Source organism: Bombus vosnesenskii, unplaced genomic scaffold (genome assembly GCF_011952255.1).
Source record: "Bombus vosnesenskii isolate JDL3184/JDL3185 unplaced genomic scaffold, Bvos_JDL3184-5_v1.1 scf7180000013294, whole genome shotgun sequence".
Taxonomy (NCBI): domain Eukaryota; kingdom Metazoa; phylum Arthropoda; class Insecta; order Hymenoptera; family Apidae; genus Bombus; species Bombus vosnesenskii.
Window position 1 is genome coordinate 3,472,835 of NW_022882945.1, and position 16,129 is coordinate 3,488,963.

General features: G+C 35.5%; 1 protein-coding gene across 3 annotated transcripts in view; it reads right to left on the reverse strand.

Moving 5' to 3' along the window:
* LOC117233017 (helix-loop-helix protein 11) overlaps positions 1–15,274 on the reverse strand; it is a 152,895-nt gene extending 137,621 nt beyond the window's left edge. For 2 of the 3 annotated variants that reach the window (XR_004493253.1, XM_033492859.1), the window contains exon 1: positions 14,054–15,264. Coding sequence is in view for 2 of the 3 variants with exons in the window: in XM_033492859.1 (XP_033348750.1) it covers positions 14,054–14,136 (83 nt within the window). In the remaining variant the exon portion in view is untranslated. Of the gene's footprint in view, positions 1–14,053 lie in introns of all 3 variants that reach the window. The other variant, XM_033492860.1, reaches the window with a different exon arrangement.
* Between the last annotated feature and the right edge of the window lie 855 nt (positions 15,275–16,129).

Consider the following 16,129-nt stretch of genomic DNA (forward strand, 5'->3'; position numbering starts at 1 on the left):
GAAGATGTATTAAAAACGTAGAATAAAATCTTTTCATGAGATGCTTTGTTTTCGAGAAAAATAAAATTGAAAATATGGTGCGCGTGTATGAAATCAGTTCTTACATAAACATATTCAAGCTTTATTTGCTTGAAAATGAGGTGTTAAAGGGAAAAATTTCATTTTATATTTTCCATTTATTTTCGCATGCATAATAACCTCCTGCTGATTGTTTACACATACTTAATTACTACATAATTAGCCAAATTTAAGTAAACTTGATGAATTTTCAAATTCGATCTTCTTCGAAACAAAGCGTTATATGAAACAAATTGTATTCCATATTTTCGACTTATTTTTTCACATAGAATCACCCTGTACCACCAGTTACGAACGATCCCATATATAGCAGTTTCAAGCATCCCTCTCAAACACTAGATGTTCGAATACCATCATGAGCTGTACATGTATATGTATCTACACATCCACCGCTCGTATCCGAACGTTGCGTTGCCACGTCTGCGTTTCGCGTGTGTGTAGCAATGGTAGCGTCTCGCGCATGCGCAGACGTGTGTCAGTGAGCGAGTCGCGAGAGAGAATACGCGGATTGTGCGGTTGTGTTATGTCGGCGCGGTGCTCTCGCGTGAGTCACCAACAGCTGATGGCTGGCGCCACTCAGCTGGTTGTTACCGGTGCCTTCGCACGAGCCTCGCTATCTCTGGCTGCCTATCAGCTGCTAGCGACTAGGAAACGACCGGAAAGGATGTCTTGTCGAGCTCTATAAAAAAAAAACCGGAGAGAAAAAGCGACGCGGCTACGCGACGATTACAATAACGCTGTCACTAGCCGACCAACTCGAGAAACTTCCTTTCGACCTTTCGGACTGAGGATCAATGAAACGCGTAGTCGAAACGCTGACTATAAAGTTACTTTTATAGGAACTAACTCATAAAAGTGTTCTAACATCTACGAACACTTTTTATGGATACATATATTACGTGTGTTATATGAAACATTATGAAGTTTCATTAGTATGATTCGCCATATGAACGCTCTTATAGATAACAACGCGCTTAATTGTTTTAGATCTGGGCTAAGTTATTCTACTTAACCTTAAAGTTGTACACTATTCATTGATATTATCATATTCCACATTAGGCTCTTTCAGGTTTGGCGCGGTTTCCGTACATTTTGAACATGTAAAAAGTTTTAAAAGAATCCATTCAAATTCAACAAAAGATCACTAAAATTAAAATTAAACAATTCAAACGTTTAAAAGATGCTGCACAAAGCTTCTTTTTATTTGCAATTATTTAGTAAATGAAATCATCCTGTTGAAGTCAGAAAAGGCCCACAGTATGACATTTCAGATTCGAGTTTACGAAAGAAATTAGGCTTAGATTAGGTTCCTTAATTCTACTTTGTATCCTGTATTCTATCAGATAAAGATTAAATAACCTAATGTAAACCGCATCCAAAAAATTGATCACCCACGCTTGTATGTGCAATTGTTGCGTACGTAAAAAGTTGTAAGGTTTACACTTCTGTTTTAACCGATTCTGTGACCAATTCCAGCCACTCCAATGGAAACAAACAGCTCGAAGTACAGTCTGTCGAAAGGTCAAGGTTCATTGAAAAGTTGAGTAAATTCGTGGCGTTTGAAAAGCCTGCTCGATTCATTCATCACTTCCAATACGCTACTCAGAACTCGGAGTATGCTTTGGTTATTTTCGAATCTGTTTGTTTCAACATGGCGGGATGCAGTGTCTGATGTTACCATATTTGTTTATCAAGACGTGCGTATAATGGTTTTAGTCAAATAACTTCGATGTTTTGGATATAACGGAAGAATATCGGAGTTTATGTTTTACAGGTCGAACGATTTTTTATTTTATACGAAATTAATTTTCTAGTGTTAAGAAACGTACTAACATAAAAAAATAACAAAAGGATAAATTTATTTGTTGAAAAAACATTTATCTTAAAAACTGAATTAAAGATATATTTCATAAATTAAGAAACATGCAATGGATGCTAAATCGCAATGCTTAAGGAAGAGGAACATTGAATAATATTGAATAAATTGAATGAAATTTTGTTGAGTCACTCGGTATACAGACCCAAGGCTAAGTTTGGGTAGAATAGGGGAACTGCACGACGCTCTTCAAATGTGCTTGTATAGGTATGTATACGTACTGCTACTACGTTTGTGTGCTTCTGTTGGTTTATGTTGGGGTTTGAACACCCTAGTCAAGCTACCCAACCTCGGAAAAACTCTCCCTATGAACGAAGCCTATCAGACGCACTGCTGAGGCCTATCTTCTCTTTCCTTCCTTTCATTTTGTTTCTCAGAACGCAACGATTGGACCCTGTTAAAATTCTTTCCCGTCTCATGAATTAATAATATCCTACAAATTCCATAGCATACGAAAAGTAGATTCGTAGATATATAAAATAAAAATTTGAAAAATAAATAAAATTGTAATAAATAGATAACTTGTGGAGATATATTTAAAATATGATTGAATGTAATTTTAAATAAATAACATATATATATAATATAAATAGAGGTATGTTTAAAGATGTAGAAAATTAAGAAAATTGATACCCGAAAACACGTTCAATTTGCTGTTCTGTGAAATTTTGTAACATGTCGTGAATTCAATTCGAATATTGGTCATTTTGTCTCCGGTGGCCTCAATTACAGTTCGTTAGGAAGATATTTGAGCAACGTGGTTTCAGAGGAAAAAATAGAAGCGAATAAGCGTAAAGATTGCTGCCAGTGGCAGCTGCCGTGCAGAAATTTTTCTAGAAACGAAGCTGCCGACGACAGCTGTTAACAGGATCAAGAACAAACCCCGAAATGGAGCAGTGTATGCCTAAGCCACGATCTCTCCTTATTCTAAATTCTCCTTTTAAGTGTATCTCACTCGAATAAAGAGCACTTCATAAATTACGTTCCCATTTCAGTAAAATTACATTTCAATTAATATATATATATATACATATATACACATATTATTAAAATTAGTTGAAATTGACTACTATATTGTTAAAATTTATATTTCATTACATTTGTTCATTACATTTTGTTATTAATTATATTTGTCTTTTTTTATTCCAATAGTGCACTAACAATTTTAATTTAATAACAATTAAATTTTTATTTTATCAGAGTCTTCATTTCATATAAAATATCTTTCTTATGTTATGAAAATTATGAAGAGAAATTAAAAGATGAAGATGAGATTATATGAAATTTCATATTTTCAAGGAACCATTTTTACATCAATGTTGTGTGTGTGTGCGCGCGCGCGAACCTTGTGCCATCCTTATCACCCCTTATCACCAATATTACCGCTCTTTATTACCGCTTTTCAAAGCCGACAAACGTTTCCCGGAACTTAATATGTCATTCAACGATCAACACAAAATCATAATTATGTAGTGGTTCGTTCGATAAGTTTTTCGTTAATGGTCTAAGGAAAAAAGCTAAAATTTAAAAATGTCATTCAATAGACACAAATGATAGGATAATAAATAGATCGGATTACAGAATGCAGAGAAACAAAGTAAGAGGGAAAGGTGGAGGACAATTTCGCGGATGTCTTTGCCTGAGTAAGGATGCCTGCTGTCGTATTAGCTCACGGGATGGAATGAAGAACGAGAATGGGAATGAGATTGGGAACGGCCAGGCATATATTTAGCTATGTGACGTAAGGCACAGGCCAGCGGGCGCCACGTCGCGTCGGGTGTACGTGCCTCCGCTGTCTCTGGTTCTCCTCGTCTTCCTGGCTCTTCTTCGTTTACCCGTTTACTTCGTTTAGCCGCAGTCCCGTCTCTACCTTGTATCGCGAAATCGTATCGGTTCACATTCATTTTCTTACTTTTTGCTATTTAATTCTTCAAGTATTTCCTAGGAAGATATATATATATAATATACATACGTGTATATTATAATGTAGACTATTATATGTAATAGGCGTTTTTTAATCAAAATTTCAGACGAAGAACACGGAATGCATGTACAAGTCAGGAGTTTCGTAAAAAAATAATAACACTATATTAAAATTAAATCATGTACACATATCAATATGTATAATGTATATCAAGAAGTATGATAGGAAATGTATTTATATTGAAATTCGAACAAGATAAAATGTCTTGTTTATTGCTGACCTTTGATTAACACACGTGAACAACTGTGTGCGATATAAAAAAATTTCGATATCGTACTCTTTGGCACGAAGCAGTCTCTCTTATTTTCTCTTTCTTTTTTTTCTAATAAGATTTGTGGGGGAATTTGTGGTTTCTCAGATGATGCAATCGAATCGTTTATGAACAATATACGCGTTGAGGTGAACCTTCCGGATGGGGCTTCGAGTTGAAAATCCTATTAATCGTATAAGTGGAAGGTATATATACCTACACATATATACCGTTGAGCGAAGTCGTTAAAAATAAATTGTTAAATAAGCGAATGTGATATTCGTTTAGGAGAACATCACTCGAATGTGAGACAGCGTGTAATAAATGTATGATAAATTGCACTTTGTATATACATTCTCGTATCTGCGACTAATACACGCGAAGATTATTTAATTTTAATTGTACCATTTCGTAATATGGCGCAACATTATCTGTAGCCGCCGGTAATCGCAAACACGACGAGAGCTCGATGGATTTGTGTTCGAACATATGCTCGTGTTTTCATTTTTATTGCTTAACACAGCTCCTAATTAAAATATGACGAATCGTGATTAGAGTTGCAACATTTTTCACCATAATATCCTTTCTTTAACTTCATTTCTAAATTAATAAGTTATTTTATTTCCATTGAAAATAAATTATATTTGTGTTTTATAAAAATTGAAATCTATTTAGAATTCATTTTTTTAATTATTCTATAAATAAAAAAACTTTTATTAACGCGTTAACTGCTCATGACATCACGTTGGCGTCGTGGCCTAGTTGTTTCCGGAAGCGGGTGACGCCACGTTGCGCAAATTGTTTTTAAATGAAATCAAAGAAAACAAATTTCAGTCATAATGAAAGGCTACGAGATTCGACGCAGCAAACAACGTATTAAGAGCTCACTCGAATTAAAACCTTGTTACTTGTTTCTTTTAGTTCAAAAGAAAAAGTAGACTTCAGTAAAGCATCTAACATATATTCAAACTGTATTTTAAAACGGGACAGACATTCCAAACCAGCTAATACCGATTCAAACACCACTCTTCTTTAAATGTAGATAGACCAGGCCGTTAATCAGTCGGTGCAACACCTGCGACGAAAACAATGACAATTTATATTGATGACGATCGGAATGCGAGTGCCCTGATGCGTGAAACGACGCGGCCGACCAGCTGTCTGATTTTGACGCAACCACCAACGACAGCCGGTAATTTTGTACTTGTAACAGCGTCAGATTCCAAGAATGTTTCCATACTCTCTTCCTTTCTTTTCCATTCACACGTTTTCGTTTCCTGACACAGGCATCACACGTTCTTTATATTTTTAAGCCCAGAATAAAAATATTAATGTTTTTAACAATGCAAATAAAGATTATTTCATTTGATTGAAATTGAGCCTTGCTTGGAGCTGCGTATATGTAATATTTCACTCGGGAAAGGATCGATGGAATAATTATTTAGTAACTTAACATTATTTTAAATTTTCAAAGCTACTTTCACTATTTCATACCAAAATCTAGGAAGAAACGAAGAAAGAAATTCGTAGAAATCTCTCGCAATAATTCTAAAGTCCGAGAAAAGCCAAACAATAATGTCCAAAAGCTAAAAATATCTCTAAAAAGCTTTCTTTCTTCCCATAAATATCTGAGCACATATATATATCTTATCTTGCTTTCAAAATCCTGGTGCAGAATGGTCCAAGGTCAACGAATAAGGGAACAACAGGCTACCCGTTATTCTATCTTACGTCCAGGACTAAAAACCCAGGTAGATGATCCCGGTAGGACCAAATGATCCTTTGTAAAGAACCAACAACATCAACTACGTATATTATACACGGGAATGGTCTTATAGAACGATTCCTAAATGGTTAAGGTAGTGTGGTTTAGAGCAAAATTTACCACTCTGCAAGAGCTTGTTAAAAAACTGTTTTCTTTTTAATAAAATAATTTAAATTTATAATTTGGTGATTCAAATTCAAATTCATTATTACTATAAATTCAAATGTTACTACCAAAATATTCGAATACTTATGAAGAATAGCATAGAAAGAGGTAACACGAAAGTGACACAATTTTTTCAAAAATTGAACGCAAACGCGAAGATGAAGTTATGAAGCTACATCAGTAGTAACGTGCGAGCTTACTCGAAAAGAGAAGAAAAGAAAAGAAGAGAAAAAGGAAGGGCGTCAGACAGAGGCATTATTGCCGTCTGAGGTTGGTCCCTTTGACTTTATTCATGAGTAATACTCGCATACATGTGTGTACGTAACATGAGTTTGCGGTGCGCAGTGGGTATGTGGAGCGTAAGAGGTCAACAGAGGAACCATTGTTGTCTGCTGCCAGCCTCCACAACTGAAAGGCGTTTCAAGACTGTACAAACTATTTTCGTAGTTTAGCTGTCTACTATAGTACGATAAACAAAAATCAACAAAATAAAAAAAAAAGAAATGTTCATCGCTGTATTATATGAGAATGGCATAACGAATTGCAAAATTGTAATCTCGACAATAAATTTCTTTTTTATCCTACTATCTTATGTGCCCTATCAGAAAACACTGATACATCCATCAAGCTGTCGATCACGTTACTGTAAGATTGGGAGCAGATAAATTTACCTTCTAATTGCAAGTATAATACTTAAGATTAAGTTAAGTTGTAATACTTATAGGACTTAACCTTTGGCCACGGGTACGGAGAAATAACGAGATTTGAAAATATATACAGTTGCAGCAAGTGTTAAGTCCATTCCTAGACGAGGCCAGGCAAGTGCTGAGATTTTGCGGTGCAATGACGTGACGCCGGGACGCGACATCGTACACCTCTTTTGCGTACAAATCCAAAGAAACGGTATTATGCTTTTCATGGTAAACCTTTTCACTCCATACAATAGCTAGTCAATATGCATAACAAACTACTTTTCTTCAGAAAATGCATTAGCTACACCATTCGAGTCGATACAATCGAGGAATGAAATGAGAAATTTAGAAAAATTGGCTAATCAGTTTGACTTTTCGAAAACTCAGATTCGATTCTTCTGAAACGTCACCAGCATTGGCCAGAAAATTTCGTGACTCTCTTAAGCGGACCGATTTTGAACGAATGAAGCGAATGCTTGATAAGAAATTACGAATTTGTACGAGAACTTTTTGCGATCACAGTTAATTATAGAATCGGGTAAAGTGAGATAAGGAATTTCAATTCGGCTGGCTGATATATGCCGTCTCACAAAATTCTAGTAGAGTCAAATATAATTTAACAAAGTAGCCCACGTACGGTTACTCGTGAAAGTATTCGTACGCGTTTTAAAATTTCATTTGCACTGTTATGAGACTCGACTATCATGATTAGATTGCGGATTTTTATGCATTTATGTGAAATTTAAGGAGGCAGGAATGCGTAAAATCCACATAATGCATAAAAGTATTCGTCATAATTCTTAATGGATAAAACAAATTTATAAGATCGTGATTTTTTTTAAAATATATATAAATATGCTATTTATTTCAATCAGTGAAGTTACTGCTCTGCAGGGACGAATAATTAATTACTAGGTGTCGAAATCGCATATGAACAAAGAATAGACGAATCTATAGGTAGGTAAGAACCTAACAACCTGACCTTAGACACGTTAATATCTTTGCACTAAATATAAGATTATTGAAATTTAAGATTTCAATGTGAACTTTGCACGCTTTCCTTCGTTTTATTGTACTTTGTTCTGTTTAAGATACATACTTTAAAGGTCAACGATAAATATGTAGTTTCAGAACGTAAACAATTCTTCTTTTAATATCCTTTTTTCTTTATCTGTGATAAATGATCGTATATATTTATAATAATATATATAAAGTAAATTAAAAAATATTCGGGTACTAACATGCCAGAAACCAATTTTACTTTGGAACGATAGTATACATACTCTTTCAATGACGTTCAAAACAATTATAAGTCCATTAGTATTTTTTGTCACTCGTATAATGTTCCTTATTACACTAGGAAATATAGACCATATCTAACAGATATGATAAGAAAATTTTTCACCATACCTACAAGCTAAATCGCATTGTTTATATTCTGCATAAATCCAACAAATCTCCCAGCCTTCCGTTTCATAATTCTCTACATGTATAATTACACGCTACCAAAACTTCATTTAAAAATCACTTTCTAATCACATAGTCAAGTAATTATGAATCTTTTACTTATTTTGTAGATATAAGGAAAACAAAGCTAAAGTAACATTAAAACCTCCAAAATTTTCAATACGATTTACTCGATCGATTTTTACAAGATGTTCCTGAATCATAATGAAACATAAAACAAATTTCATATGGAAAATAACTATTGAAACTCAAAAATACGAGACTCAAATTCAATTTCAATTTAGATCAAATTCAATTTACGTTAAAATTAGAAACATTTAACTTCAAAGATCGCCAGAAAGAAGTTCAAGGTCACGCGTTCACTTTTCGTTATATATACAGAAAAAAAGTAAAAAAAGTAAAAAAAGTAAAAAAAAAGTAAAAAAAAGAATGAACGACCTCGGAAACGTAAGGCACGTTTCACGTTACACCAATCGAATCATCCAGTTTTCATCGTCACTATTTTTCACGATATTAAAGCAGCCTGTTTTCAGTGAATGACCCTGTACAATAATTTCAATGTCGCTTAATACCATTAACCGCGTCAAACGACGCATACATAGTATAGATATGGTTGAAATAATCCATAAAATCAAAGGTAGGAAAATAAAGAAAGAAAGAAGAGACACGACACTTTGGTATATACGTACATACTACGTATGTAACTCTGCATTAAGTACAATTGCACTCATACACGGAGATTGACCTGGTGCAAGCGCAATGCGCAATTCAAACTCTTTATCTCTCTTTCTTATTTCCTGTGCAGTTCATTCAGCTGTCTTTGTTGCTCTAATTGGCTACTCGTAACTAATCACAGGATGAAGTATGTAAGTCGCAAATTCAAACGTATATAGAACTATCACAGTAACTTTTCAGTTTGGAAATTTGAAAGTATAGAAGTTCGAGTATTTCGAAATTTGCAAATTTAAAAGTTCAGTATCCGAAGTTCCAGAATAGTCTGTAAAGATCGAATACTTGACTATATCTTACAAGTACCCTTCGAACCGTATGAAGCTAACTACCTTGAATAGTGGATTTGATTTGTACGCATTGAACTTGATCCCATCGCTACTCGTAATACTATGTACATAATACGTGTATATACCTAGATGTGTTATAAGCACATGTATACGTAAAAAGGCAACTACGTACGATATGGTGCAATCACGTTGACCGTGGTCAGGATTGGCTCGACCGATTTATTAAGTCGTGCAAACGAGCGAACGAAAAAGTACCATCAGCCGAGCGAGTTTTATTTTCCAACGCTTGATAAACGATGTGGTGATAATAACTAATAAGTACAGCATGACACGCACACCGACAAAGGTTTAGCTGACGTAAATACTGAAAGAAAATCGATAGGGCATCGAGCGACATTAATTATATCTGTGCTTTGTGTGTACGTGTGTGTAAAACATGTCATAGAGAAAAAACTAAGTGGTGGGTGGACGGTAACTCAATATTTTTTTTATAAATTAATGACCCAATAATATGTAACCTAACTTTGTTAGAACCGACCGTGATTGATGTTTTCTTGATGGTTGCAGCGATCAAAAGAGAAATAAAATCGATAACTGGTAGGCAATGAGAGAGCGGAGGAAAGTTATAAAAGTTTTCGTACACCTATAGCACACAAAGCTATTTTTATTATTATGAAATTCTACTCTTCGATTCCTAAATCTCTAGACTTTTAAATTCCAACATTTCGACGCAAAGTTATTATATTGTATAGTGAGAAGATTAATCAAATACTGTTTTAAAAGTAAAACAAGATCGACAGAAAATATAAATATAAGAAAACATAAGACTACGCAAATACGATATTTCTATTGCTATATTAAAATACATGTTTAAATATTTTTATAGAATAACTCATCTTTCTATAAAGTAGTTATTGTGCTGTTTTATACGTTTTAACAAATTGATATGATATTACATATGCATAATAAAAATATTAACTCTACACCGTGAAACGTATAACACAGTGTTTAATCATTCAATCGTTTAAATCTACAATGTCATTTCCATCTACGCTTCGAGCAGTGTAAAAACATCGAAACGCCTTAAGTGACTAATATTTGACAATAATTATCCGACTATATAATTATAAATTCATGACGCATCGTTTCAACGACTAAATGACACATTGCATATATATGTGAAACGTTTGATTAGCGTACAAAGCAGCGATAAACCGCGAGAGAGAGAAAATTTATCATGATCGGTGAAGTATGTATCAATCGTGCTCGATTATGTAATAGCAAAACGTTTAATCAGCTGATACAGTGGATCGTGTGATGAAAGGATAAACACATATCAGATGTTCTCGTAATAATCCGACTATCCTTTTCACTTTTCAAATGGAAAAGAAGTAAGACCAAAAAATACTGCGAATGACGATATAACATTTACGCATTTACTGATATTGACGCACACGGTGCGTCTACTGATAGTAGTCAATATTTTATATCATGGGGTATTTCAGCAATCACATGCAGCAAGGAAACGTTTCTATTTAAAAAAGTAAGTCAAAAATTGATCAAGTACCTAAATACCCATCATCATACTCATCAATGAGATAATGATACAAAATTACTTTCTTCGTTTGTTATATACTAAATATTGTATTTTATTTTAAGTATAAACGGATACGCTTTTAATGTTTTTGATTTCAAGTTTTTCTTGATATGGTATAATGTTATCAGACCATATAGTATAATTTTAATTTCGTAGCAAAATAAATTAGATTTAAATTTCTACATATGTAGTTAAAATGCAAACTGCTGTCATTCTTTGTTAGTAAAAATATAACGGAAATCTACGCATAGGCGTAAAGCAAAATTAAGAAAAAGTAAGGTTAGATCGTCGATGTAGAACTTTTACTCAAATGTATTTATACATATATTTGAATGGTGACATTGCTTAACACAATTATGCTTAAATTTTCAAATAAACATATTCCCTATTTACATGCTCGCCATCATACCTACATTCATCATTATTCACTCATACCGATCTAACCACCAAAAACAAGAAAAAAAAAGTAGACATAAACATACCGCGAGCGTGAACGTAAGGTATGCCGCGTGCATTAATGCAATGATTTACGCTTGATACCTCCAACGAGCCTTTCATACACATGTAAAATCGTTCGTCTTCCCTCGTTTCTTCATTCAAGCTCTATATCAATTATGGCGTACACTGTACAGCTTTCCTTTACACCATGTGTGTGTGTGTGCGCGCGCGCGCACATACATATATATATTGTTACACGCATATCGTCTGTAGTAGTTTCTCGCATTACCTACGCGCGTTATCGCGTGCACGTCGCGCAACCAAACGGACAAAGAAAGCATACGAGGCGCTGTGCCTGGTGTAATATCGACAAGTAGTCAACGTTCGCGAATTTCACAACTACACGCGAGCAGACTGTGTACCTTGAACACGATTTACACACGTTTAGCCTAGACACGATAGATCGAAGCCTATCCGTGTAAAGTGTAAGTGAACGTAATGCAGCGCGGTGATGAGCGTATGTAAACAAGAAGTCGCGCCGATGCGGCATGCTTCGAGTTATTTATAGAGACCCATTATTGTGCAACAAACGTGGCTTTACGTAACGCACATAGTATAACCTGGCTGGTCTGTCGGTCACTCGGCCGTATACAAAGGAACTTGCTTTCCTCGTCCTTTTGTTTTTTCCCTTCTTTTTACATCCTTTTTCTCTATAACTGCTGCAAAGAGATACTAAAAACCACGCCACTTAGTTTCAACCCTGGTGTAAACAATAATCTAAAGAAATCTCAGCATTGTGTATTGAAAGAAAAGTTTGCTTTGATTCATACAATGTTTATCTGTATACTGTGAAATTTTGCATATGTGTAATGTTGCGAAAAGCTTTTTCAGAGTTTGAAAAATTTACAGAATTCTATATGGTGGAATAAGTTGCGTCTATTTCATGCAATATTTACGCCATGATAATAAAAATTTATCTATATTTATTCTAATTTTTTCTAATTTATTCTAATTTATCTAAATTTATCTATATTAAATTTATTTATATTGTAAAACTTTACATATACATATACGTAATATTACGAAATGGTTTTCCAGAATTCGTGGAATTTTTAGAATTGTGTATAGGGAGAAATTGTTCCTTCGTTTCTCTATATTATAAAAAGCTTTACATATCTGTTCTACATTTTGTCCCAATTCTGTAATTTCTATGATATTCAATTCATATCCATGAACATAATCTAAAAGTGAGTGCCAATTTAAATTTGCGTCGTACTCATTACGTCTTAAATAGAATGTGTTTTTCACAATTTTTTAATGATACTTCTGTTGATTGATGATTTCATGATGTTAAATTGATGACAGATTTCATGATGGCAACACCGTCGCGAGGGGAACGAACATATAGAGAGCTAATGCAAACGCGAGTACCGTATATGCATTTTAAACCTGTTCAGAGATAACGTTCTAAGAAAGCGATTAATAGCGACACCGCGTCGTAGCCATCCAGTTACTGTTTATATTACGCTCGTCATAGCAAATTACTACAATTTTCTTAGAATATAATATGCTATACGATAGAGTACTCTGATATATGAATATTCAAAAACATCAATAACTAAAATTAATTTACGTAATATACGACAATGAAAAACATTCTTATAATTTTCCTAGAATATTGTTTGATATACAAATATTTGAAAATAACGAAAATTAATTTACACAAGCTATAACAAAATTTAACATCTATTTGTCATTTACTAATATCACAAATAATTAAATAAGACGAAAAAGTACACTATGTAAAATATCAAAATCTACAATTCTTCGCAATAATTCTACATTTATATTGTTAGAAAACAAATGATATATCGGCAGTGACTCCCGCGCCATGCTTGTTTGGGCGTGAACGCATGGAAGGTCCGGTTTGACACAATCTCGCAAAATATTTCCCAACTTGCCTCTATCGATTATTCCAACAATAAAAATAAACACTAACTTCAAGGAAAGAAAGAAGTCTCCAATTTATAACTCAAAGAAATATCACGTAGTAGCATCGTATAATGCGAAGACTATTGTGCCGGCCGGCTGGCCGGCCGGCCGGCTTCGCGACAGCTGGCTATCGAGAGTCTACTAGGATTTTGTTTGTATTGTACACACGTTTTACGTCCGTGTCACGATTACAAGCCTCGCCAATGCCACCGCGACGTCGACGTCGATGCTAACAACGACTGAGATGGCGAACAGAAAGAGTTGCCGCTGAACGTTGTTAGAATCGGCATGACTTGATAAGGAAGACGAGCACGCCTTCCTTTGCTGACAAATTCGTGTCATCTCGGTCAAAATTCACGAAAAATACGTTACGTGTATTTAACCCTCGCGATCCGACGCATGCGACATCTTAGACATCTTAGTCACTCATTTTAGACGCAGTATTTACGAAACAAAATTAGATAAATTTGGATTTAATGATAAAAATGACATGGGTGATTCTTGACTCAGCCATCATATTTCGCGGTTCGCACTCCCAGAATTGAAGTCATAAATGACGTGGCGTGTCAAACCACACCGCTCTATATACTACATAACGCTGACGTACACGCGAACGCATATGTAACTCGGTACGAGTTTTCCCAGTCGACACATGGCCGTGCACATTCCTAGCAATTTCACGTTTTCCACATCGTCGTTTTTTTCTGTGATCAATGAGAGAAAGACTCACCCGCACAAATTGGTTTCCTGTTCCTCGGTGGTTTCGACAATTTCCTCGAGCAGAATACGATCCTCGCCACCAAACACTGACATATCTCGTTGGTCCGCAGCACTGAGAATCCCGCCGCGCGATCCCGCACCGTCCCAGCAGCCGTCGTCACGGCAGCGAAAAGACGACGGGCTTCTCTCTCTTTCGCAGCACTCCACTTGAAAAAAATCGACGCGCACACTTCACGCAAACGTGACGCAAATCCTCCACGGAACTCGTTAATTAACTTTTTAGACCGCGGTGGCACGCACCGAGATTTGTCCACGGGACAGCCACTCCGCGCGGCGCACACACAACGCCCGAACGCGTTTTGTAATGGCGATCTTTGGCGGGAAACAGCTGAGGGCCCCCACAGAGTGCCGCGAATCACTCCGCCGCCGGCTTCAGTGCCGTCAACACCTATGGTTCATCCGACGCCCCTTTGGACATCTGCCACTTTCTACTACAAATTTTTTCTCAAATCTTATATACCCCAGAAATCCTTTATTTTTTAACACCAATTATTTTTATCGCGTTTACACGACAACACTCTTGATTAATTATATATGTTCGTTTAATGTATCGAAAATTACGATAAGTAATGTCCGATGTTGCATAAACTAATACTACATTTCAAATAAATCATATCACGAATCTTGTCACGAAGCAAATCATTCCGTCCATGTACACCGAATCATCACGTGGCACATGCTAAACTTTGTCATGAAACTTGAGGCAAATAACACTCGCGCACTGTAGAAACGATATGCAGAAACGAAAATATAATCACACGGTGGTTTCTTGTCTCAATCTAGTTTATGTTTCCACGAAGCACAGCAACATAGACGGGATTCACAGCGTCGAACGTTGGAGAAGCGTTTTCGAGGCACTCATGACAAGTTTAGTGTACGCGGTTAGGGTGAACGCTACATGATACTCTGCCCTGAACAATGACTCTCTTTGGACCAATCGCACATCAGCTCATCTTCAGTTTCGCACCAAGTTTTTACGGTTTTCCGCAGGTAGTTGCATGCAGATTATCTACTGCCATACGTCGAATCACTGGCGTGGTTAGCTGTCTGCTTGGTGAGCTATTGTTAGAAATATTTATTGCTTTAGAAGGGACTACTTTCACGTTGCGTAGGTTTACGCTAGAGGAATGGTGCGGCCGCGCGGGAAACATCTGCCAGCTGGCAGAGGCCCCGCCCATAGAATACGCCAGTCTCCCCCACTTCCCCCACCTGCGCGAAACTAAACCCACGCACACTAACCCCCAACCATTTGTATAGCCGTGACCGCGCGCGTACACATCCAACAACCTTCTATCCTGGTCCTTCAACGAGCTCTCTGCGCAATGTTACACGATACGAAAGTTGACAATAAAAATTCGCTGCTTCCTCGCACGTATCATACATCCCAAGTCCCTCGTTCTGCATTTCTCGATGTCGACGCAGAGATGAATAATCAAAAATCAAAACTATGTGTAAACCAATATAATAAATAAAAAATGTTCTACTATATTCATTAACAATTTATCCGTATTTTGAATATTGAAATAAAGTAATTTTATAATTTAAACTGACTATTTGTATTTTTAACTATGTATGTATGTATAATTTTTATTGTAAAGTTGTAAACGATCTTAATGCACTGTCTTCGTTCACAAATTGCTACATTTTTCGAATGTTTCTCTATCAATGTGTGAAAGATAAAAATATAAATATAAAAAATAATACATTTCAACAAGATCTTATGTAAATTAGTTTCGTCGATTACTAGAAATTAATAACTTTCCTAAGACTCTCTAAATAATTTGATTTTCCATAAATAAGATTTCGATAAAATATTCTTCATATAATTTTACTATAAAAATTGCGATAAGCTTGTTTAAATCGATAAATTGTGAAAAGTCGTGCAGCCAATGCCATCTGGCGGTCGACGATTGCACATGCAAAAATAACGGAACGGCAACCGAAATACAAACACTCAGATGATTTAATATAAACAATGTACTTCCATCATTATTTGCAAATAGTTTTTTTTTTTATACAATATATG